The sequence below is a fragment of the Geotrypetes seraphini genome, chromosome 5 (genome assembly GCF_902459505.1).
Source record: "Geotrypetes seraphini chromosome 5, aGeoSer1.1, whole genome shotgun sequence".
Lineage (NCBI taxonomy): Eukaryota > Metazoa > Chordata > Amphibia > Gymnophiona > Dermophiidae > Geotrypetes > Geotrypetes seraphini.
The window spans coordinates 32343535-32370063 of NC_047088.1; the positions used below are offsets into that span (position 1 = coordinate 32343535).

Consider the following 26529-nt stretch of genomic DNA (forward strand, 5'->3'; position numbering starts at 1 on the left):
TCCAAAATGTCTTCCATTAAAATGATATTATGAAACCCCTTAAAATCAGGAACAAATTACCTGTACACTAGAAACATACATGGCAGAGGTATGTCATCCACTAATGGCTTTATCTCTCATTTGACTATATGGCTGGCCATTTTCAGCATATCCTGTATGGACATTGGACCAGTTCCAGTAAAATGTCCATTCATCTGACTTGTGCAATCTCCTTTGGACAACCTCTCCAGTCTCTTAACAATTTGAAGACCACGAGGCATACACTTACAAGGAAGCAACCACAATGTTCTACACGTCTACTTTAATCACCAGCAGAGCAATGAACTAGTCTTTCTGATAAAAAGAAAATTCTAAGCTGTCGATAAAATGTGATCCATAAATCTACCCAATTTATTGAAAAATAAATTAATAAGACATGTTGTTTCTGCTGCCATTAGTGGCTCTGCATTCAGTCCAGTGCTTGAAGAGTATCACCGAGCGTCAAAGCCGCCTCTTCCGGCACTGTGTGCTGCTTTCATCCAGTTTACGGGACACCCTCAGTTCATTATGTCAAAAAACATAACAAGTATTTTTGGCTGTAATACATAGTATTACTGGAGCTAACAATATCATTTGCATATTTATAACACATTATAATAAATGAAAGCCCTGTAATGTAACAAAACATTATGCTACAGTTTTATTTACAAATAGTCCAGCACAGAAGTATAAATACTTCCACATTTAATGTTATGGAAAACATAATTTAGAAAATATTTTAATATATACAGTTATCTGAAAAACTGCCAATATTAAATGTTGTTGCAGGCAAAGAACTGTCTGGATATTACATACTTCTAGCACTGAAAGCACTTTTCTGTTTGATTTTTTTTTTTTTTCTTTTCAAGGAAATGTGTCTTTTTCCACAGCAGTAGCCTAGACATGCCCGGAATTCTGCGTGTGCTGTTCCAGAATATCATCGAGCATGGTCAGGTTGCTCAACCAGTCCTCGTCATTGCTGCTACTGGTCTTCATGATGGACTCAATGAAGTCGGCTTCACCGCAGTTTCCAGCTAAGACAGAACTGGTCTGTGATGGAACAAAGTCATACGGAGGCAGCTCGGCAGCACTCATTCGGCTGAATGGCGCTGATGATTGTCCCATGGAAGGAGGATAGGCAGGCGGGCCAAGCTGAGGAGTCATCTGGGTAAAACCGGGCACACTCTGAATTATTGGTTTCATAACATTCATAGCTGACAGCTGTCCTCGGGTCAAGCTGTTTCTTAAGTTCTGAGTATTCAGAGGGTTTACCCCTGGACTGGACTGCGCTAGGCTGAGTTTTTGCATTTGCCGGATCTGGTTGGGAGGAGCTATCTGGTTGGGGGGTACCATGGCTTGATGAGAAAATGGCTGACTTCCCATATTTTGTCTCACGTTTTGTTTGGAGAACAAGGGATTACTGGCAAATTGTTGCATGCTGGCATCCATTTGGGTTTGATTTGGCATTCTTGGGACTCCCTGCGGCGTCCAAATCTGTGACGGTGAACTGGTGTAGACATTAGACATGCGTGCCATGCCGGCTTGCCTTAAATGTTGCTGGGCTGCAGAGTGATTTGCCAAATTACCGGGACTAAATCCAGGCAACGACATTCCAGGCCGAACTGCAGATTGACCGTGAACGGTTTGGCAGCTAGGGTTCATGGCCAGTGAGGTTTGGTTTGTTCGAAGTGAAATATTAAACTCAGAACTTGCTGGAAAAATCCCTTGCTGTTTTCCAGGGTTATGGGGAATCATTACCATTGTGCCACTGTTCTGGTTGAGTGTAGGTGGTGTCATGCCGGAGCCCATATTGGTTTGAATCAGACCCTGAGATGAAGTCATCAGGCGGTGGTTGGGTGAATGTGTTGGCATGGGCTGAGAACAGTCATTAGGAACAGACTGTGGTACCGCTGCACATACAAAAGATAAATATTTAATTAATGAAGATATACCCCTTCTAGAAATAAGGAATTATGTCATTTCTGGTATTAGTTCAGTCAAATATGTCCCTAACAGAATACCACGATGAGGGCACCAACTTGTTTGATAAAACCTACACATTCCACAAAGCTTTCAATTAATTGCAGGAAAATTGTTGCTAATTTGGTTAACATGGGGTCAACGCACTAAGGTCCCCTTTTATGAACCTACGTTAAGCTTTTTTTTTTTTTTTTTTTAAATCGCCGACCATGACGTTATTAGTTCTGACGCTCATATGAAGCTTTTACCGCTGTGGCTGGCAATAAAAAAGCTTAACATGGCTTCCTTTTAAAAAGGGGGGGGGGTGTTTAAATGCATTTAGAGTAAAATTAGCCTGCAGGCTTACTGTTAATAGTAATAATGATGTGAAGCATATGTAGATGCATGAAAAATGGCTCAGTAATATTAAAGCTAGATTTGCATTAGTCATTAGTATGCATAAACTTAACTATATCTCTCTGAACCTCTGGGGAGTAACCTAAGATCCAGTGTGGGCTGTGATGATCCCGGAGGCCATCCTACTGCTTCTGAAGTAGGGTTACCAGATGTCCGGATTTCCAAAACCCGGCACTTTGTCCGGGTTTTGAAAAGCCTCCTCAAATCGCGTCGGACAGGGAGGAGATCCGCACATGCGCAGATTTCCTCCCTGCCTGACTAAAGCAGGCAGTGGGGGGCGGGGCTGGAGCGGGATTAGAGCATTACAGGGATGGGTGGGTCTGGGGCAGGGCCTGGTCTGGGGGGGGGGGGGCGGGTCTAGGGGGTCCGGATTTTCTGATTGGAAAATCTGGCAACCCTATTCTTGAGCAATGTGCCCTCTAAGGGTTGATGAGGTGTGTGCAAAAAAAATATGCATGAGCAACAAGCCGCACATGCGCAATACGCATGAGCGACAAGCTGCGCTTGCGCACTCCTATCTGCTCCGAGGAGAACGACAAGCGCCGGACTCGCGCCGCTTCCGTCCCCTTTCGCGGTGCCGCACCAGCGCTTGGCCTGAGCGACACGAGAAAACGTATGAGCGACGCCAATGAAAATAGTGAGCAATCGCTCATGCGCTCAGCTTAAAGGGAACTTTGTTCTTGAGCCCTCCTCTTTCTCTGCAAGGAGACCCCAATCTGGTTTTCCCTCTCTTCTCCTGAGTTGACCTTTCCACTTACTGCTTCTGACGTGACAAGGCAGGCGACAGGGTGAGAAGGAAGGGCTGCTTTTCTATCATGCGATGTCTGGATCACAGCCCTCACGACGGGGTAGATGGAAAGATTCACATGGAAGGAGAAATGCTAACTGGAGAGAAGCCTTCCCTGGCCTACACAGAGCTAGTTCTGTTTTCTCTACTGCTTCAACTAAATGAAATTTTGGCCTCCCCTAAGAATGTACCCAATTGCAGTATATTCAGCTGGCAGCGGTGAGCATTTTAGGTAGTTTCATTATCCATGTCATATATGAGATGAATTTTTTAAGCAATGATGTGTATATGTATATATATATATATTTTTTACACATTTTATTCTTTGCTGTGATTCAAAAATTAAGCTTTTCCTTGTTTCTATGTTAATTTATATGTCCATTGATTTATTTATATTCATATATATGATTATAGACTCCTGATGCAGGCCGGGTAGGCCGAAACATGTACATATCGGGTCATTGAGTCATTGTATGGATTTACGAACTTTGGATGAATAAAGGCATTTGGATTTATCAGATGAGTTGAAAGACACTTTCTTTGTGCACCATTCTGATTGGGACAATTCCACTCTGGTTTTGTGCCCAATTACAGTATATTCAGCTAGCAGCGGTGAGCATTTTTTTTTAAATTGCTCATCATCACCGGCTAAGTTAGCCCATAATCAATGCTGAGCCATGTGTTTGCAATGGCACTGAATATCCAGACCTGACTGCATAAGAGGCAGTCAGCAGTAGCCATGTAGGTCCTGGGTGAATATTAACCAAGATGCACAGAAGGACATTTGGCCAGTAATCATCCCGTCTCCTGATTCTGATCAACTTCCCTCCCTCCCCCCCCAAGAGGAGAAGTGGGACCCTCCATTCCAATTTCCTCCTCCCCCAGAACGTAGCTTCTTCCTACTAGGATTCCCCCAACACTTGTAGGCGCCCTCGCTCCCAGGCACCAAGAGCAGCAGCGATCCTCACTTGCTCCTGCCTATCACAGCTCCGAGTATAGAGAACGGCCTACATTGCTGCACATACATCTGAAGCAAGCTCTTGCAAACCTTTTGGTAAAAACATTATCTTTAGTTCCTTACTTGCAAATTGGTTCATCTGTTGGGCGACAAATGTGTTGCGCTGCTCTGGTGTCACTCCCATCATATTTGGTCTGTGCTTTACCTGCTGAAATATACAGATAAAAAAAAAAATACATAAACAAAATACCTTAGATAAGTGAAGAATGGTTCTACAAGTAAGGCAACGGACCCAGAACCATGTGACCGAGGGATGAATTCCTTAGGCAAACCTCAGAACCCCCTTCTACCTGGGAATAAGCTCTCAACTCCAGCAATGCAGTTCCAGCATATTTCTTAAGAGCTCTTCAGCTTGGAAAAGAGACAGCTGAGGGAAGATGTGATTGAAGTCTACAAAATCCAGAGTGGAGTAGAACGGGTACAAGTGGATCGATTTTTCACTCTGTCAAAAATTACAAAGACTGGGGGACACTCGATGAAGTTACAGGGAAATACTTTTAAAACCAATAGGAGGAAATTTTTTTTTCCACTCAAGAGAATAGTTAAGCTCTGGAACGCGTTGCCAGAGGTTGTGGTAAGAGCGGATAGCGTAGCTGGTTTTAAGAAAAGTTTGGACAAATTCCTGGAGGAAAAGTCCATAGTCTGCCCATGCTCGAGAAGGCTGAGGGGAGATATGATTGAAGCCTACAAAATCCTGAGTTGGAGTAGAACGGGTACAAGTGGATCGATTTTTCACTCTGTCAAAAATTACAAAGACTGGGGGGACACTCGATGAAGTTATAAGGAAATACTTTTAAAACCAACTGGTGGAAATATTTTTTCACTCAGAGAATAGTTCAGCCCTGGAACGCATTGCCAGAGGTTGCGGTAAGAGTAGATAGCGTAGCTGGTTTTAAGAAAGGTTTGGACAAGTTCCTGGAGGAAAAATCCATAGTCTGCTATTGAGACGGGCATAGGGGAAGCCACTGCTTGCCCTGGATCGGTAGCATGGATTGTTGCTACTCTTTGGGTCTTTGCTAGGTACTAGTGGCCTCGATTGGCCACCGTGCGGATGGGTTACTGGGCTAGATGAGCTATTTTTATGTTCTTATGTACTAAGCTGCTGTAAAATGCTAGCACATGCTTACTGTAGTTTAAAAGGGCTGACTGCGGGATGGGCTGAGGTCTCATGTGGTTAAAAAACCATGCGCTAAATATATTTCTTTATTTTTCCCAGAGGCGACATAGAGAAAGCATGATAGTGCAAATCAGTTAGCGCAGCCGCATTACTTTGTGCTAACCGATAAGCACCAGAGCCTTTACCGCCTGCAAAATAGGTGTCAGGAAGGATTCGTATGCTCACCAATAAATGGCTATGGTATCTTAACTTTTATATCAGTCCAAATAGTGACGTAGTATACCAACAAACAAGGACTAAATATTCAAAACCTCTTAAAAAATTATCCAATAACTGTATGTGGAAGCCTCGGTCCCACCACTCCACCGCTGTACCGTTTGCACCTGTGGGGAGAATTATGTGGTAACCTTCATTCATCATTGGCTATTCCGCATTCATAAATATGTAAAGCATAAATAATTTTAAATATGTTTCAATATGCGTTTAAAGTGCTATGTGCCATTCTCTTTTTATTTGCTTATTTATACTACTGTGTACGCATATTGAAACATATTTAAAATTATTTATGCTTTAAATATTTATGAATGCGGAATAGCCAATGATGAAGGTTACCACGTAATTCTCCCCGCAGGTGCAAACGGTAAAGCGGTGGAGTGGTGGGACCGAGGCTTCCACATACAGTTATTGGAGAACTTTTTAAGAGGTTTTGAATATCTAGTCCTTGTTTGTTGGTATACATTTTTTGTTAACAGCCACTTGTTAATCGCACAATTAGTGCATGGCCATTAATCTGGAAAATCGGTCTTTTCCCAACTGCGGAAAAGAACAGGCTTAGTGCAGAAGAAAAGCCCTTGTTAAGGGCGCACTAAGGCCGCTTTTTATCCAACCTCAGTAAAAGGACCTCTAAATGAGCTATTTTTGACAACCACAAAGTAAAATTGTGCAAATGAGCGATAAATACTTGGTGGGGAAAAAAAGTAAATTCAAAATAAATAAAACCAAGGCATGCCGGATTAGATTCCTGCTCAGTCATATCCACTGGGCTCAGGAATGTCACAGAGGTAACTTAGTTGAGCCTCTAGAGAAAGGAGTTATTTTCCTAAGTGGCAAGCGTAACATTGAAGGGTCCAGCCTGAGACATTCCCTCTATCCATTAATCAAAGGGAGTGAATCACACAAGCAATCGTACTTGAGAGTGGATGAAAGAGGGAAATGTATGCAGCTTTTAATCTTTCATCTGTTTCCCATTTCTACTGGCTTCTACACATTTATGGGCCGCACGGGAGTTGGGGGTGTGGGAGAAGGCTGGGGACTTGCCCCGCAGCCCACTAGAATTTGCACACAGGGACGGAGAGGTTTTTAAAGAGTCTCGGAGTCCCTTTAAATCAGTGGTCCCAAACTCGCGGCCCGGGGCCCACATGCGGCCCGCCAGGAACTATTTTGAGGCCCTCGGTATGCTTATCATAATCAGAAAAGTAAACTAAAACAGTTTCTTGATCATACGTCTCTTTAGCTATAAATTATAATATTATTATTAAGACTTAGCCAAAAGGAAAGATTTATAAACTATAATGAGTTTTACCCCATGCAAAATTGTCATTTCTTTAATAAGACACTAACTATTTTTTCTGAGGTCCTCCAAGTACCTACAAATCCAAAATGTGGCCCTTAATCTGGCAATGCGCCCAGGAGAAAGCAGGCTACAAGTCTTGAGGTGTAACTAAACTTTTCACGAGTATGATTACAGCGTGCTAAGATTTTTCATTAACTATTTTACTCCTCACCATACCAGCAAACTGTTTTGCATCCATTGACATGTGAACCCACTCATTTAACAGCGCCTAATTTAGGGACATAAAAATAACAAATGGAAGTTTGCAATAATTAAAAATTCGGCTCATTATTTGTATTTAGCTTGTTATAGTGCTTTTTAGGAAAATGTGTTATCATGGCTTAAAAATATAGGCCTATATACGATAATTAATAATTCCAATTCTCCCCCCCCCCCAAGACTTATGGACTTCTTGTAACAATGAATAAGTAACTTCACCATTTTGGGTAGGAAAATACCTCACGTAACTCAGATTTGATATGGAAAAAGGTGTACAATAAAAAATATCCAGATATAAAGGAGTGCTGTACACAGTAAATGAGGGATCTTCAAAAAGTTTTTGCACTTTTATTTATTAAATATCTCAAAAGCTGTTTTGCGATACATTTTTCCCAGCGTCCTACTACGACACGCCCTCTTACCACTTCTCCCGCCCCAACCCATTTCCCGTGAAAACATGGAAGTGCGCAAACTTTTTGGAAGAACCCTCATATATTGGTGCTTGATGTTTAAATTGATTCAGAACCTGAAACCACAGTACCTTATGGATCTTTTGAAACCTTGTGTCCCAAAGAGATCTTTAAGTTCAAAGCTGGGTAATTTGTTGGGTTTGTATGTGAAGTGGAAGTGGTGGACCTTCAGGGCGATGGACCAAGAACACTGGAGTCAATTGCCTTTGGATCTGAGAGACCAAAGGGCTCCTGGTCATTTAACTTGCTTGTGCAGGTCTCTCTGGGGATATTCAATGACACTTAACCAGACAGTGCCACAAAAGAATCCCTCCAAAGCTCTAAACTGAAAATAGGGAATTGCGGGCAGTCCAAGGGTAGAGCGTACACTAGGCAATTAGAGAGGACTTCAACAAGGTGCAGTAAAAGATCACTAAAACCAAGGACATAATCTGAGGTTGAAGGGTGGGAGACTCAAGAGCCATGTAAGGAAATTCTTTTTTACGGAGAGGGTGGTGGATGCCTGGAATGAGCTCCCGAGAGAGGTGGTGGAGAGGAAAATGGTGACGGAGTTCAAAGAAGCGTGGGATGAACACAGAGGATCTAGAATCAGAAAATAATAGTAAATATTGAAGAATTAAGGGCAGTACTGGGCAGACTTCCACGATATGTGTCTGTATATGGCCTTTTGGTTGAGGATGGGCTAAGGAGGGCTTCAATGGCTGGGAGGGTGTGGATGAGCTGGAGTGAGCTTTGACGGAGACTTCAACATTTGAAGCCTAAGCACAGTACCGGGTAGAGCTTTGGATTCTTGCCCAGAAATAGCTAAGAAGAAAAAAGTAAATAAAAAAAAAAAAATAAATTGAATCAGATTGGGCAGACTGGATGGACCCTTCGGGTCTTTATCTGCCGTCATCTACTATGTCACTATGACCTTGATTTACCACAATATTCAGCAACCTGTGTCCTGAGGTTCCTGGGCCAAAAGCAGGGTTCCCCTAGCTTCCAGCACTCCACAAATTTAAGTGCCTCCCCCCAGCTCAATCCCTACTCACACCCCAACTTCAAGTCTGTACACCCACTCCCCACCTAAAAGGCAGCCCTTGTCCTCAAAATGCTTCCTTTACTTCATTGGTGATCAGGGAGGGGGGGGGAATCTTCATGCAGAAGTGATTCCCAGGCGCTGAATATCAATCCCCTGGTTGTCTACACAAGCTTGTGGCAGTCTGATCTTTTATTTGCTTTGCAAATCATTTTGAATGGCTTGTTTGTAAAAATGGTCTAAAAATTTTTAAATTCATACACATGCTTTAAAAAAAAAAAAGGGGAGAAAGAAATATACTTTAATAAGGGCCCTTTTTACCAGACTGTTTGGAGGGGATTGAAAGGGGTAGGGCGAGGGCTTCCTTTACAAGGGTGAGAAGAGGGTCTTCTTCCAGGAGGGCCACTGTAGCCCATGTCAGATCTTGAGTTATTCCCTGGAACCAAGGTCGGCTTAACCCTGTGGCAGCTTCCTGCGGGGGAGGGGCACACCAAAATCTGATGATCCCAAATCTCTTCTCGAAATGTACAAAAATCAAAGAAAAAAAAAAATATCAGAGCCCGGAGATTTTAAAACCTGAGGAATTGGAAAAACTGGGATCGGTTAACTTACACTTTTGGGTGGGAATCTCTGTGTCATATTTTTAAAATAGAACGTCTGATGGCTATACAACAGGGATATTATAGGAAATTTTTGGATGCTTGGGAACCACTGACTAAATTCTGTAAGGAATGATAATTGTTTGTATTCTATAAACCTTTAAGCATACACATCCGGGGTGAGAGGGGGGGGGTTTGCATTGAAATCTTGAATTGGGAAATTTTTTTTTTTTTTTTTAAGATTGATTCTAAGTACACTTCCCCCTCAGTATTCGCGATTTCCGTATCTACGAATTCGCTTATTTGCGGTTTTAAATCAAAAAAGGGATTTTCATTTTTCAGGCTATTTTAAGCCCTGTAAGCCCCCCCCCTTAAGCCTTACCTGGTGGTCTAGCGGGTTTTCGGGGCAGGAGTGATCTTCCCACACTCTTGCCCCGTGCAGATCGTTCACAGGAAATGGCTTGAGAGACTACGGGAGCTCAAGGCAGCCATTTCCTGTGAGCGATCTGCACAGGGCAGGGGCGTGGGAAGATCGCTCACAGGAAATGGCTGCCTTGAGCTCCCGTAGTCTCTCAAGCCATTTCCTGTGAACGAAAATCCGCTAGACCACCAGGTAAGGCTTAACGGGGCTTTCAGGGCTTAAAATAGCCGGGGGTTAGGGGCAGAACTGGCCCGAATATTATTCACAGTTTTTTAATATTCGCGGGCCGACTCTGCCCCTAATCCCCGCGAATCGGAGGGGGGAAGTGTATTTATTTTCTTGATTATTAGATGGGAGGGAGGGGTGAAATTTATTGTTCTTTTAAGTCTGTAAGTTCAATGTGCTTTTCGTGTTCTATCATATGTATCTATATTTTTGTCTTGCACAAGTTGCAGTTTGGAAAATTAATAAAGATTAAAAAAAAAACACAAAACACCTGTTATCAACCCCTCTGAACAGAAAACACTTTCCTATTTACACTCAATAAATGAAAAATTCTTATTTCATCACCAGCTGTAGCTAAAATATGAGAGAAGAATTCAAACCTGCAGCAGCTGCCGTCTCATTATCTGCTCCTTCAGGATAGTGTTCCTTATATATCCATTAGCTGTGGGTGGTGCAGGTCCAGGGCCTGCACTTGGTATAGATCCTGCTTCCTGCAGCCTGGGAACCAGTCCAGCAGTCTGATCCTGCCAAGAACAGGAAAACAAGACCCAAATGTGACCAAGAAGATAACAAAGGTGCAGTTTTTTTACTGTGCTTTAACTCTCTCTATTATCGCCACACCCCACATCCTACATGCCTTTTGTAGGTGAATGAGAAACATTATTCTTGCAGTGGTTAATATTACTGCGCAACAAATTTTAACTTTTTTTCTGGGGCAAGAAGAAAATGAAGTTTATTTTATAGAATTTGACCTCCGGTGTATGAAAATAGCCTCAGTTTTCTCCCATCACGTATAGTTTTTGAGCAAATCGCAAATATGTATAGTTTCAAGTTTTATTATTATTTGATGAATCGCCTATACAAACATTCTAAGCGATGAACACTTTAAAAAAAAAAAACAATTTAGAGGACACACAATTTTAAAACACAAGTAAAAAGTTAATATACTTATAACACATTACAAATTTCTTCATACATGTGGCTTAAGGACGGACATGATATAGGAGGATAAGAGGGGTAAAGTTACAATTCTCTCAGGTAGAAAAACATAAAAGAGGAAAGAACAAGGGGAAGGGAAAAAATTGAATTCTGCATTAAATAACAGGTCTCGTAGTTTAATTGATAAAAGCATCATTAAATAAAAAAGTTTTTAGAAGTTTTTTAAAAGAGATAAGATCTTTTTCTTTTCTGATGTAAAGTGGCAATGAATTCCACATTTGTGGAGCCGTAACAGAAAACATGTCATTTCTTCTTGTGCCCACAATTTTCAAGGAAGGGACAGCTAATGAGTCTAGTGATGATGATCGAAGAGAACGAGGGGCACAATAAGGAATGATCATTCTAGACATGAATTGAGGTTCATTGAAAGCTAGTACTTTACATACCAGGAATAATATCTTAAAAGTAATTCGGTGGCTAATAGGAAGCCAATGGGACTTGATTAATAGCGGTGTAACGTGGTCGTATTTTTTTGCTTTATGAATAAGTTTTATAGCAGTATTTTGGATTATCTGAAGTCTTCTTTTTTCTTTTTGTGATATATTGATTAACAAAGAATTACAATAATCTAGTTTAGTTATAATCATAGAGTGAATGAAAAGTCACAACGTAACGCATTGCGCCAATTTAAGAATTCCTATACATATTATTTTCTAGAATCATTTTGCTGCTGAAGTGCATTTATATACGAGATTAGGAGCATCTCTAATTAATGTCCAACAATAGTCAGCCGGCATTGATGAACTTCATCTGCCCTGATATCGTTTCTCCATTGTAGCAATGTCCTGCTGAAGCCTTTCCCCGTTCTCATCACTAACACTCCCAAGATTATCAGGGAAACAATCTAATTTGAGGCAAACTGTTTTAATATTTCAAAGATTGTTATAACATTTACTCCAAGCATTAGAAAATATTGCAAAAATGTTAACTTTATTTTATTTGTTCATTTTTCTATACCGTTCTCCCAGGGGAACTCAGAACGGTTTACATGAATTTATTCCCTGTCTGTCCTGGTGGGCTCACAATCTATCTAATGTACCTGGGGCAATGGGGGGATTAAGTGGCTTGCCCAGGGACACAAGGAGCAGCGTGGGTTTGAACCCACAACCTCAGGGTGTTGAGGCTGTAGCTTTAACCAATGCACCACACTTTTGCATTATAATGCCCTTTTGCTAAAAATCAGAGGGTTAAACCAAAAAATTAAGGTCAGTTTTGAATTCAGTGACCCCAAATCACTATAGAACACCCACTACAATTCACGCCCCAAAACCTCTGTTGCACAGTGTATTTAGTGAATTGGTTGGATTACTGGAGAGTAAAGACAGAAATAGATTCTGCGTACTTAGGTTGTTTTTCCTGTTGCACAGTACTAATAGACTAAGTAAAGCCAAAAGAGGAAAGATTGATTAAAAGATTTTCAGCCTTAACCATTGTCTAATACAGCTCTGTCTGTTCCTGATGTTTTTCTTTCCAGCAGTCAGCTCTAGTTCTCCTCCTGTCTGCTGACCTGATCCCAGAGGAGTCAGTTCTGGTTCTTCCTCTGTCTGCCAACTCAATCCCAGAAGCACTGCTCATCAAGCCTGACCCATAATCTGCTCTGGTTTCCTCTGTGTCTACAGATCTGGACCCAGACGTCACGCTCATCAAGCATGAACCAAGAATCAGTTCTAGCTCTCTTTATGTCTGCCGACTCGGTTCTGGAATTCTCACTTCTAGTTCTCTTTTGTGTCTGCCAGCCTGTCCTGGAAGTGACATCACTATTAGGGGTCTTTAAAGAAAAGTGTCTTTAATGGCGCTTGAATATATGATTGCAACTTGTCAGCCTTAGCTATTGTGTCTCTTTCTGTTATTTCTCCTCTCAGATTTGATTCTAGCCATGTCTTCTGATTCAGTCTTGGACGCCCTATCCATCGAGTCTGAGGCAACACCTCTACTAAGGCTCTTCAAAGAAAAGTATCTTAATGGCATACCAGCATGCACCAAAGGCTTCTAATAACGGTCTTACAATGGCTGCCTTATCCTTATTTTTAAACCATACAGTCTGTCCCTTTACCTATATCATCTCATAAGCATTCTCATCTTCCATTTTTAAATGGTAAGATGTTAGGGCTGCTGAACAAATGCTATCTAAGAGGAAAATGTACACTAGTTCATGATCTAATTCGAAATATGAGACTTGGTTTAAGGAGTGGAATACACCATCCTGACTAAGAGTTGTCCATCAGGTTTTTCCTCCTTCATCAAACAACATGGCACTCATGGGGATGGGGGCGTCTCCCTTTTTATGATTCTTCCCTCATCATTACAGAAAGCCAATTAGAATCTACCTATGAGAAATTTTTACTTTGCCAGATCATCTTCTCAAATCCACTGTATATTATTTTGCTGTGTTGGCCTCCTTGCCTGTCATCAGCTGACAAACGAAGTGCTATCAACCTACTCAAACTTTTGTATCCTTGGGGATTTTAATATTCATTTTGATGCCCCCATTACAGCTATACATAGGAATTTTATCTTCATTAAGTAGAGTTTTGGATTGATTCAGTATGTTTCTCACTCCACTCATATGGCTCTCTAACCCTTATTTTCTCATCCAAAAGTCTCTTATTCTTTTTCAAAAGTTGGTTTTAGGTGAGTTTTTTGGTCAGATCATGCATTAAATTCAATATTTTGCATGATCACCAATCAGGGTTTCCCTCTGGATACAGCACAGAAACAGTAATAGCATCATTGGCTAATCAGCTTAATATTTTATTTAGCATTGGAACTAGTGCCCTGATTCTGCAGTTGGATGTAAGTAGCGCTTTTGATCTTGTGGATCTACTGTTGAGCTGCTTGAATTCAATTGGGATCAGGGGTAATGTAAAAAAACTGGTTTTGTGGCTTCGTAGCCCTTTCAGGACCAAGGGACATATTTGTCCCATAACTTTAAAATCCTATAAATTTTGATTGGGATAGTCTACAGTTCTAAATTTGATATGTACGGATTCCATATGATACTGCCTTTATGTAAACAAACTGGTTCCGACATTCATTCATTAGCGTCGTTGCCAGATTGACGAGAAGATTCACTTGCCACACTGTCCATAAGCCAGAAGTGTGATTTAAAAAAAAAAAAAAAAATGATATTTCACAAAAAAAAATCAATTTTTTGGCATCTGCAAGCCCTTTTTACCATAAAAATGTCGTCAAAACCACAAAAATTGGCCTACGATCCTTATGGTCCTGAAAGGGTTAAAAAGTAGAACATACGAAGTATTTACTGAAGATAAATATTCCTTTTCATGGATGAACTCATGTGGAGTTCCACAGGGCTCTCCTTTGACTCCAATATTGTTTAACATATATTTAGTCTCTTTGGTGCATTTACTCCAAAGTTTAAATGTGATGTTTATATATATGCAGATGATATTACCATATTACCTTGTAAAGCTTTCTCGAGTGAATTGATTACTCAGATTTCAAATGTCTTGGAAAAGGTAGAATTGTGGATGTTGCAGTTCAAGCTGAAACTTAGGGCTCCTTTTATCAAGCCGCGCTAGCGGGGTTAGCGCCCGCGTGACTTTTGTTGATCACGCGCTAATCCCCACGCTAGCCAAAAAACTACCGCCTGCTCAAGGCAGGCATTAGCGGCTAGCTTGGCCGACAGTTTAACGTGCGCTATTACGTGTGTTAAACCGCTAGCGCGGCTTGATAAAAGGAGCCCTTAATCCTGAAAAAACTAAGATTTTTTTTAGCTAGCCCTAACGATAAAATCCAGGAAACAACTATCCAATTGAATGGTCAAAGTTTTGAGATAGTACCTAATTTGAAAATTATAGGAATAACTCTAGACCGTAGTCTAACTTTTAGGAAGCATACGGATCTGTTAACTAAAAAATGTTACGCAATATTATGGAAATTGAGGACCATTAAGAAATATTTCGATACAGAGTCTTTTCGGCTATTAGTCCAGTCTACCATATTGTCTACCTTGGATTATTGCAACATCATCTATCTAGGGTTAACAAAAAAGACCTCATTAAGACTTCGATTAGTTCAGAATGCTGCGGTTCGTTTGATTTTTGGTCTTAAGAAATATGACCACGTGAGTTCTTTTTATACTAGATTGCATTGGCTCCCATTTGAAACCAGAGTGTTTTTAAAATTTGGGTGTATTTGTTACAAGGCACTTTTCGGTTTACTGCCTTCTTATATGGTATCTTACCTGAAATGATTCAAGTCAAATAAATGCACCAGAAATTCCGGTATGTTCATCTTCCCTGCTCTAAAGGCCTGTCGTTATAAAACCTTTTTGGTCAGGACACTAGAATATCAAGCGGGGAAGATGAATTGATTGCCCAATCTCACTCTTATCTCAAATTTAGGAAATTATTGAAAACTTACCTATTTGATAAGCAAGAATGTTAACTTTTTTTAATAGCATATTAACGATGGTGTATTTTTAATTAGGAATTTGCATTTTAATTGAATTGTTTTTATTGATGTTGTATTTAAATTAGTAGTATGTTTTTGAATTGTATTTTTTCACTGAAATGTCTCAGTTTCTCTTGTTGTGAACTGCCCAGAACTACTGGCAGGGCGGTATACAAGAAAATAAATTATTATTATTATATCTATTAGAAAAGCAGATATTAATTCAGTCAAAATGAAGAGACCATTCTTATTTTGAAATCTGAAGACTTTCAATAGGGAAACTTCATTGTAAACTATCATTTTCTGGAAGATTTTGTATCCCTGCTATAGCATAGGCAGAAACTTAGAATTAAATTGTTTGTTAGTCACTGAATAAAGTTACTCCAGATGTCTCTGCTAGGTGCAAGACCCAAACTTGGTTTCATCCAAGTTTGGTATTTAAAAAAAGGCCCGTAGGACTGAACATCTATGGATGAAAGAAAGAAGTCTTATTATTTTGAACAACTTTCTAGGAATAAATGCCATGTTAAAGAACTTTTTCATATTCTTGTGGGATCATCTGGTCAAACTGAAGAGTCTAGTGTTATCAGACCAGTTACCATTGGCAGACCAGCTTGCATCCTCAGCTGGCATCCTTCTTCTCTACTAAAATATTAGAGTTGCACGATGATAATTTTTGAACCATGCAGGGCTCCATAGAAGCAGGAAGAAGCTGCCATATGATCCAGTGCTGCCATTGCCAACACTCTGTATATATTTTTGTCTGGTTCTTGGGGTGGCAAGTCATTTTTTTGAGGTGGCACTTGCTATAATTATAGCCAATGCCTATACTTTTTTTTCAGAAAAGGTAGTAGATGCATGGAACAGGCTCTCCTGGTAGAGGTGATGGAAACATAGACTGTCTGAATTCAAGAAAGCATAGAACTGGAACGTGGGAACTATTATGGAGAAGAGGAGATAGTGGATGCTGTAGATGGGAAGAATGAATGGTCCATTTGACCTTTATCTGCCATCATATTTCTATAGCTACAGGTCTTCCCTGTTATTTGCTTGATGTCATATTTCCATATATTCCTGAGATGCTTACAGTCACAAGAACAAAATCATCTCATGATGCCATCAATGACTACTGCTAAATTTCATTCTACAAGACATTCAGCTGTTTTCTGTCTTGCTTCAATTCTTTGGAATGCTTTGTCTTTATATCTTAGCCAGGAGACCAACTTCAAGAAATGTGAGAAATTCTTCCCTTTGGCTTTTCTAAACTACCTCTGTGCCGTTGCAGTTGAGCAAATAATAATAATAACTTTATTTTTCTACTAGTGTTTAAGCCCGTTACATTAACGGGTGCTAGAACATATGTCTGTCTGTCTTTCTTTCTTACTTACTTTCTGTGTCTCTCCTTGCCCCTGTCTCTCTCTTCCTTTCTTTCTGTCTTTCTCCCTCCTGCTATCAGTCCTTCTTTCTTTCTGGTTCTCTCTCTGGCACCCTGTCTTTCTTTCTTTCTGTCTCTCTCCCTGCCTGCTGTCTTTCTGTGTGACTGTCTTTCGTTCTAATGCGCTGCCTGCCTGTCTGTCTTTCTGTCTCCCCAAGATTGCTCCCAGGACCCCTTTCCCTCTCCATCCTCTCCACTTCCCTATGCAGCAGCATTTCCCTCCCACCCTTCCCTGTGCAGCAGCAGCATTTCCCAGCCTTCCCTGTGCAGAAGCAGTATTTCCTCCCACAACACACTTCCCTGTGCAGCAGCAGCATTTCCAGGCCTTCCCTGTGCAGCAGCAGCAGCATTTTCCGGCCTTCCCTGTGCAACAGCAGCAGCATTTTCCCCCACACACTTCCCTGTGCAGCAGCAGCATTTCCCCCCCCACACACACACTTCCCTGTGCAGCAGCAGCATTTCCTGGCCTTCACTGTACAGCATCAGCATTTCCTGCCGCCCCCTTCCCAGCCGCCACGTTTAAATTCAGAGAAAAGCACTGCACCGCGCTACCGCTGGCTTCGGCGTCTTCTATCCACTGCGGCCAACCCTAGTGGAAACAGGAAGTAGTCAGAGAGGGCGGGCCGCAGTGGACAGAAGACGGCGAGGCCAGCGTTAGCGCGGTGCAGCGCTTTTCTCTGAATTTAAACGCAGGTGAGCCGGCGAGAAGGAGGAGGCTTTGGCGATGGTGGTTTTGGCGGTGAGTGAGGGCGGGAGTGGGGAGTCACCGGCTGTGCTGTGTTTCTCCGCTTTCCGATTTGTCTGGCTGCCGCATACGCACTCCTGCTAGCCACGGACCTACTGATCACAGATCAGAGATCACGGAAGCACGCAGGTAAGTGCGCATGCGCAGCTAGGGTTTTATTATATAGGATACCGCCATCACCCAGAAAGTTCTAGGCGGTTCACAGAATAAAAAGGACTGAACATTCCAGCGATAATACAAAGCACACAAAAAGGCAGTACAATATTTCAATAATGAAAAATACAGTCATCAGTCAAGTAACAAATTTTTTGAACAAATAGGTCTTAACCAATTTTCTAAAGGTGCAATAAGATGCAGATTGTTGAATCAGATCGTCTAACCATACTTGAACTTTACCTGCTTGATAAGCCAAAGAACATAAGAAAAGGCTTTGGGGCTGTTTCTGTGCGGCTTTGTAAAAGAGAGGGTAAGTTTTAGTTTAGTTTAAATTCATTTGTCACTGGTATATAGTTTAAATTCATTTGTCACTGGTATATAGCACCCTGTCACCTGTATATAGCACCCTGGCGCACCTATAGGGCAACACTTGTCCCTGTGGGCTGTTGCCTAAAATGTAGTCATTCTAAGGCTACCCTAGCCCATATGTTTTGGAATTGTCCTAAGATATGCTATTTTTGGTCTGTTATTTTTTTAAGGGTCAATAGAATGTGGGACATCACCTGGTATTGTAATACAAATGTTATCTCCTATTGGAAACTTCTTTCGGGGGGGGGGGGTCCCCCCCCTATTTTAAGATACCTTCCCTTTCTCTGTTTTAGTGCGATTTTGTAAGAACATAAGAAGTTGCCCACACTGAGTCAGACCAGAGGTCCATTTTGCTCAGTGGTCCGCTCCCGCGGCGGCCCATCAGGCCTAGTGCCTGAACAGTGGTCCCTGATTAATTTTGTAATTTACCTCTAATCCTATCCCTATAATCTACCTCTACTCTTATCTGTACCCCTCAATCCCTTTGTCTTCCAAGTACCTATCCAAAGCTTCTTCCCTTTGTAAATCATTTTGATTTGGTGATCAAGAAGGATGATATATTAAGTTCTCCATAAACAATTTCAAAAGTAAAACTACTCTGAATCTAAACAAAACTACAAAAAACAACAACACAGGAAGCCTAGGATGACCCCCCCCAAAAAAAACCTCTGACTACAAAACCAAGGTGGAAGGAAAGGAAAACATTACTTATATGGTAGTAGAAAGGACAGAAACACAGAGCCCTGATATTCAGCAAGATGATGGATAGATAATAATAATAATAATTTATTTTCTAGTATACCGCCCAACCAATAGTTCTGGGCGGTTCACAACAGAATACCGAGACATTTCAGCACATGGTACAGTTTCATAGAACACACTATCTATGCACAATCTAAAATTATAAAATAAAAGTAATACAATTGTTAAAAACATTCAAGTACAATATTAAAAATTATTAAAAAATTAAAACATACTATGACAATAAGAATAGAAACAGAAGGCCTCATTAAAATATATCAAAATTAATATTCTTATTTGTCAAATAAATAGGTCTTTAATGATTTCCTAAATGTGAAAAGTTACCCAGATAAGATCTGGAGACTATTTGGTTATCTTCGTCTGGATAACTTATTTGCGAGGCAGCTTTCTGTTCCTTTATCCTTCTACCACCAACATAACTGTAATGTTTCCCCTGCATTACTTTCTCCTAATGGCTTTATTTAGATTTCCATCCTTATCCAGATAAGTTTTACGACAGCCTTTTCATCAACCAGTCATTTGCCTAAATTTAAGAAGCCAACACTGAATATTGGTACTAACAATAAAGGAGGTGATTCTAGGCGTTTCCTTTTAGACGCCCCAGTGCTATATGGTGAAAGTCTATAGTAGAACGTATCTGGGTGCCCAGATTACCTTATAGCAGGGGTTCTCAGCCTAGTACTCCAGATAAACCAAACTATCCCATTCTTCCCAATAAGCTCAGAACAGGTTGTAGGTTAAACATACATACAGTAAACCCCCGCAAATTTGCGGTTCGCGAATCATGGACTCAGTCCTTCATGGCTATTTTCTGACTACCTCTTCCGGGAACTAAAGTCAGGCTACACCAGTCAGGAACTGCTTTGATGCGCCAGATAGCGTGTCAGAGCAGCTCCCGATTGGTGTAGCCTGACTTTAGTTCCCGGAAGAGGCAGGTCAGAAAATACTAACAACGATCCCACACTCGATTTTCAGCACCCGCCGCCCCTGCAGCCCTCTCCTGCCTCTGATCCGCTCCTAAACCACGTTCGCGATTTTTCAAAATTTGCAGGTGCTCCTGCAAACGGCACCCCCGTGAATTTCGGGGGAGCACTGTACAGATATACATAATATGCAGTCCGAACGGTTACAAGGACCAGGTGAAGAGGTATGGTTTTATTACTTTTCTAAAGTTCAGGAGCCCTTGGAGGGATCTGATTTGTGGAGGTAGTTGGTTCCAGTAGTTTAGTAGGAAATGGGAGTAGGATCATCGCCTGGCTTTCTGTAGCTGAAGGGCACAGCCTGGGGGTATCTGGAGGCCTGAGAGCGGAATGGTCTGTTCGGTATGTATGGAAATAGATTTGCACCAAATGGAGGCATGCATGCAAATTTATCTCATGCATATTCACTATGGGTATCCCGAAAACCCGACAGGCTTGGTGTGTTCTCAGGATGAGGTTGAGAACCCCCGCCTTATAGAATACTAGTGTAACTTGATGTTGGCATGCCTACCAGACTGAAGAAGCTGGGGCTTTTCTCCCTGGAAAAGCGGAGACTTAGAGGGGACATGATAGAAACCTTCAAGATCATGAAGGGCATAGAAAGAGTAGACAGGGACAGATTTTTTAAATTATTGGGAACCACAAGTACTAGGGGGCACTCGGAGAAATTGAAAGGGGGAAGGTTTAGAACAAACGCCAGGAAGTTCTTTTTCACCCAGAGGGTGGTGGATACATGGAACGCGCTACCGGAGGATGTGATAAGCAGGAGCACGCTACAGGGCTTCAAAGAAGGATTGGATAGGTACCTGGAGGACAAAGGGATTGAGGGGTACAGATAGGAGTAGAGGTAGGTTATAGGGATAGGATTAGAGGACTAGAGACAGTTACATAATTAGTCAGGGACACTGTTCAGGCAATTACGCCTGATGGGCCGCCGCGGGTGCGGACCGCTGGGCAAGATGGACCTCTGGTCTGCCTCAGCGGAGGCAACTTCTTATGTTCTTATTTAGGTGCTCAGTTACACCAGCTGTAGATCAGGTATTACTGCAGGTGCCAAATGGTGGCATGGGTGCATGTAACTTACAGTATTCTGCAGGTTGCATATGTAACTGGGAGCCTTGCCAATGTCCCACCCTTGCTCCACCCACATGTATGCTCCCCCCAGAGTTACGTGTGTAAGTGCTACGTTTCTCTGCATTCCAACATGCAAGAAGCACACAACCGGGAGTGCCTAGGTGTAGAACTGTCCTTATGAAGTCTAACTCGGGTGTAAATTTTGTGCAGGTAACAGTCTGACCAGTCAAAAATTTACCTGCGCTGCAAAAGAGAGGAATTGAAACCTGGTTAGTTGTCTAAAGCCTTTGTGTATTGACTTCATTGAAGAGAAAGACAAGAAACCAAAGCAAAAAAAAAAACAAAAACAAATCCAAAGCTCTCCCCCCAAATACAGCGCATAGAACCTGGGGTGAAAGAATGGCATGATACCAACAACGAAACAAAAAGAAGTTTAGGGAATTTTATCGTTGTACACACATACCCACACATGCACTAACTTAACATACTTGTCGAATGTCAAAACAATTCAGTATCATTTCACCACACAATCCCCTTGGCAGGCATACCAGGCTCCTTGTTGCTCTGGAACCTGTTACAAACCACTGCCAAGTATTATCTCCTACAGAATGCTATTTCATTGCACAAGTGTTACAGCTAACATCTGGTCAGTAAAAACCCCCCAATAATACTGTACAGAGAAGGCAAAAAGTAAATGTGAGGCAGTGAGCTGACCTGATCTGTATCTATGCCGAAAGGCGTGCACTGAAGTTCTGCATCTAGTTTTTGCATTTTTTGTTCTATTTTGTTGTTGCTGGCATGAAGGACTCATTCAGGAGAGCTCTCTTAACTAGGCCATGCTTCCTTTGTTATCCTAATGGAAGTCTATTCCTTTTGTTTAGCAATCAGTGGTATCAAGAGATAAGCAGTAAGCAAGGGGGTAGCTGCCTTCTGACACTTGACAATTATAAAGATGCTAAAGCAAAGAAAAACAGGAAACGATCCAGACTGTTAGTGACCAGAGGGAGGCATCTGTTAAAACCAAACATGGAGGAAACTGGGTTTCTTTTTCTCCAGTCCTCCCCTTGAGAGGGAACATCGGGATGGGTTGTCTGGGTCTGCAAAGAAGAAAATGCTCTAACACAGGGCTTTGTCTTTATTAAAAATTTCTATACCGCCTACAATGACTACATAAGTCAGTTCAAAATGGTTTACAAAATACACCCATAATTCCAAATAACCTGTTCTGGTTACCTCATACCCAGGCAAATTTTCAGGATATCTGTAATGAATATGCATGAGAACAATTTGCATATGCTGATCTCAAATGTATGCAACTTTGTCTCATGCATGGATATAGTTCAGTGGTCTCAAACTCGCGGCCCGGGGGCCACATGCGGCCCCCAGGTACTATTTTGAGGCCCTCAGTATGTTTACCATAATCACAAAAGTAAAATAAAACAGTTTCTTGATCATATGTCTCTTTAGCTATAAATTATTATGAAGACTTAGCCAAAAGGAAAGATTTATAAACTATAAAGAGTTTTACCTCATGCAAAATTGTCATTTCTTTAATAAGACATTAACTATTTTTTTCTGAGGCCCTCCAAGTACCTACAAATCCAAAATGCGGCCCTGCAAAGGGTTTGAGTTTGAGACCACTGATATAGTTGAGACCCTGGCTGAAAGCTCAGCTGGCTGAGGGATCATCCCTGCACTAATGTGGGATAGTTTTCAGCACCTAATCTGTAAAATTTCAAGTCCAGTAGCATAATTTAAAATGGAGGGGCGCTAAGTGACAGTTTCAGAAATGGTCTCCTCAGTGGGAGATGCCCAATGTTGGCAGTATTCTGTTGTCACTGGGAGTCCTGCCAATGTCTACCCCCCCTTGTGGTTATGTGCCATAGCACTTACGAACATAACATAACATAAATCTTTATTTATATACCGCAAAAGCCTTTGGGTTCGAGGCGGTTTATAGGAAAAGTGGCTGAGAAGAGTCAGCGAACTACAGCAATGGAGAAAGGACAGAAAATTGTATAGATTACATAAAAGGAGGTTACATAGAAACATAGAAAGATGACGGCAGATAAGGGCCGCAGCCCATCAAGTCTGCCCATACCATTGACCCCCTTTTAAGTCTACTGGCCCCCTTAACTCTACTGACCTGCTCTATTAAGTCTATATCCTAGCGACCCTATTCATTGGTATGACTCCCACATAGGTATCCCATTTATTCTTGAAGTCTGGGATACTGCGGGCCTCGATCACCTGTACTGGAAGCTTGTTCCAATGCTCTATCACTCATTCCGTGAAGAAGTACTTCCTGACGTCTCCACGAAACTTCCCTCTCCTGAGTTTGAGCGGATGTCCTCTTGTGTTCGAGGGTTCCTTGAGAAGAAAGATATCATCTTCCACCTCGACCCGTCCCGTGATGTACTTAAATGTCTCAATCATGTCTCCCCTCTCCCTACGCTCCTCGAGAGTATAGAGCTGCAATTTGTTCAGTCTCTCTTCGTACGAGAGACCCTTGAGCCCCGAGACCATCCTGGTGGCCATCCGCTGAACCGACTCAATTCTGAGCACATCTTTATGGTAATGTGGCCTCCAAAAAGGTTTCAAGCAAGGTTTTATAAGGACAGAGATAAATATCATATTTTTCGCTCCATAAGATGCACTTTTTTCCCACCCAGAAGGGTTACAAGTAGTAAATAAATTTAATTTGACCTTCACTGCAGTACCCCTTAGAGTGCACCTCTGCTCGTCTCTGCTGTGCTCAGCTGTCTATGTGGCCATCTGAAGCTGTAATACAGGCTCGAATGTACTGTTTCTGTCACATCTTTGAGAGGGGGGTCAGTGACCACAAGGGGAGTAGGGGGGGTGTCATGTGGTCAGTTTGAGTACCTTTTTGACCCTTATTTGCTTTTAAAACAGGTCTAGCCCCAGACGTCTAAATGGTGCCCTGGATCATTTGTTAAAAGTTTGAGTCTCCCTGCAGAATGTCCAAGTCCTGAACCCGCCTAAACCACACCTCTAAAATGGCCCCTTAAGATTTAGACGCACTAGAGACAAAACAACCAGAAAGACATCTAAGAAGTCAGTTTCAAAAATGCCCACTTGGGCTAGTAGGCAAAAGCTTATTACCTGATAATATGACACACGACCTACTGTTGCTGGAACAATGGTCAACTACTTGGCAGCTAGGCTTCAATGCTAAAAAATGCAAGATAATGCACCTGGGTAAGAGAAACCCGCGTAGAACTTATGTACTAAATAGTGAGACCTTGGTTAGGACCACGGTGGAACGCGACCTAGTGAGGACATTAGTGAGATCATTAGTGAGGACATGAAGGTTGCCAATCAAGTGGAGAAGGCTTCCTCCAGGGCAAGACAAATGATGGGGTGTATCCGCAGAGGTTTCGTCAGCAGGAGACCTGAAGTTATGATGCCGTTGTACAGAGCCATGGTGAGGCCTCACTTGGAGTACTGTGTTCAGTTTTGGAGACCACACTACCTAAAGGACGTGCTGAGGATCGAGTCGGTTCAGCGAACGGCCACCAGGATGGTCTTGGGGCTCAAGGATCTCACGTATGAAGAAAGATTAAAAAAATTGCGGCTGTACTCACTTGAGGAAAGAAGAGAACGGGGAGATATGATTGAAACATATAAGTACATCACGGGACGCATAGAGTCAGAAGATGATATCTTCTGGCTCATGGGACCCTCGACCACCAGAGGGCATCTGCTGAAAATCAGGGGAGGGAAGTTTCATGGCGACTCCAGGAAGTACTTCTTCACCGAAAGAGTAGTGGATCATTGGAACAGACTCCCACTCCAGATGATAAAGGCCAGCAGCGTGACGGATTTTAAGAGAAAATGGGATACTCACGTGGGATCTTTAAGGGAGTAAATTTAGGGGAGGGATTACTTGGAATGGGCAGACTTGGTGGGCTATAGCCCTTTTCTGCTGCTTTTTTCTATGTTTCTATGTTTCTAAGACGTCCAAGTGCCACTTTACGCAGTCTTTTGTTCATCTATCTCTTTTGAAAATGAGCCCCATAATATTTTAGGCGCATTTGTTTATTATTCTTGTAAAACATATTTTGTGTGTTTATAATGTTCTATGTTTATAGTAACTCATCAGTATCTGGAAGATAAGCAGGATAGAAATGTATAAATAATAATGTTAATGCTGTACATGTACGTTGTCTTGAAGACAATCATGGATAGGCAAGAAAGAAATTTAAGTAGATAAATATGGAATTTATTGTAATTTTTTTGCTCATGGCTATTGCGTGAACAAGCCAAAACCATTATAGCCTCTTTCAGTATGTCCATTTCATTTTAATTTTTACTACAACGGCAAAGTAGATCTTTCACAGAATGGGGAAATAAATGCTTGCTACTGGCCTGAGACTACAATTTCACCACAGCTAGTTGTAACTCTATATTCAGACATTAACAGCCTCTTTTCTCTCTTAATGGTACTGGATCTAACTTATCTTAATCTATATAAGCCTTTTGTTTTGTAGCATGCACACCACAGCTCCCAAAACCTTTAAATAGACTTTTCTTTACATCACTCGTAGGAACCATTGTAATCTTCTAAAGCATGACATTTCCTGAGAAGATTCAGTACTGAGAAAAGTTGCCATTTGTGGTCAATAGGATATTGCAGTCTTTTCTAAAGGTGAAGAGGCTTGATGGTTTTCCCTTTCATTTATGACTTCATAAGAAACAGCCCCCTTCCTTCCCATCACCCAAAATGATACCCTCTAAAATATCACAGATAACAACTCAGAATTTCAAGGCTGTAACCTCTCCCTCTGAACCCCCTTGTTTTTTTCCCACAGCTCTACCCAGAATTTCTATTAGCTCTGGTTTTCCAGATTTTACATTTGAAATTTATTAGTTCTGGTTTTAAATTTGAGCCTGGGGATAAGCATTTGGGGATGCATTCGTTGCATAAAAACCTTGGAAAGGAACCATCAAAACTACTAATCAATTGAACCAACAAATACAAGAAGTTACTGCAAGTATGTAGAGAACAGACTTCACCAATGTGTTCCCTAGGTCAGTGGACCCCAACCCTGTCCTGGAGGACCACCAGGCCAATCAGGTTTTCTGGATAGCCCTAATGACTAGGCATGGAGCAGATTTGCATGCCTGTCACTTCCATTATATGCAAATCTCTCTCATACATATTCATTAGGGCTAGCCTGAATTTAAACCCGATTGGTCTGGTGGTCCTCCAGGACGGTGCTGGGGACCACTGCCCTAGGTTAAAAAGAAGTCCATGCTCCTCCTCCTCCTCCTATTTATCACTTATATAGCGACCCTGTACATTTTGACACTTAATAGACAGTCCCTGCTCAGAAGAGCTTACACTCTAACTTGGACAGACAGACAAGACATATAGGGTTAAACATGCAGAATCCAAGGTGAGAGGAGTTAGGAGTAAAAAGCACTCTTGAAGAGGTGGGCTTTTAACTGGCCTTTGAACACTGCCAGAGACAGAGCCCGCCACAGGGATTTGAGCAGCTTGTTCGAAGCATACGGCGCAGCAAGGTAGAAGGGACTGCGTCTGGAGTTGGCGGAGGAAGAGAAGGGCACAGATAAGAGGAACTGGGTAAAGCAGAGGCGTAGTAAGGGTGAGCGGTGCCCGGGACGATGGCGCCTCTCCCCCGCCATGCGCGCACCCCTTCCCTTTCTTCATACCTTTTTAACTTCT

General features: G+C 41.8%; 1 protein-coding gene across 3 annotated transcripts in view; it reads right to left on the bottom strand.

Moving 5' to 3' along the window:
- Positions 1 to 668: 668 nt before the first annotated feature.
- The window catches only part of MAMLD1 (mastermind like domain containing 1), a 270399-nt gene continuing 244538 nt past the window's right edge, over positions 669 to 26529 (bottom strand). For all 3 annotated transcript variants that reach the window (XM_033945983.1, XM_033945984.1, XM_033945982.1), the window contains 3 exons: positions 10264 to 10407; positions 4263 to 4347; positions 669 to 1928 (listed from right to left, as the gene is read on the bottom strand). In XM_033945983.1, coding sequence (XP_033801874.1) covers positions 916 to 1928; positions 4263 to 4347; positions 10264 to 10407 — 1242 coding nt within the window. In that variant the 3' untranslated portion in view covers positions 669 to 915. The remainder of the gene's footprint in view (positions 1929 to 4262; positions 4348 to 10263; positions 10408 to 26529) is intronic.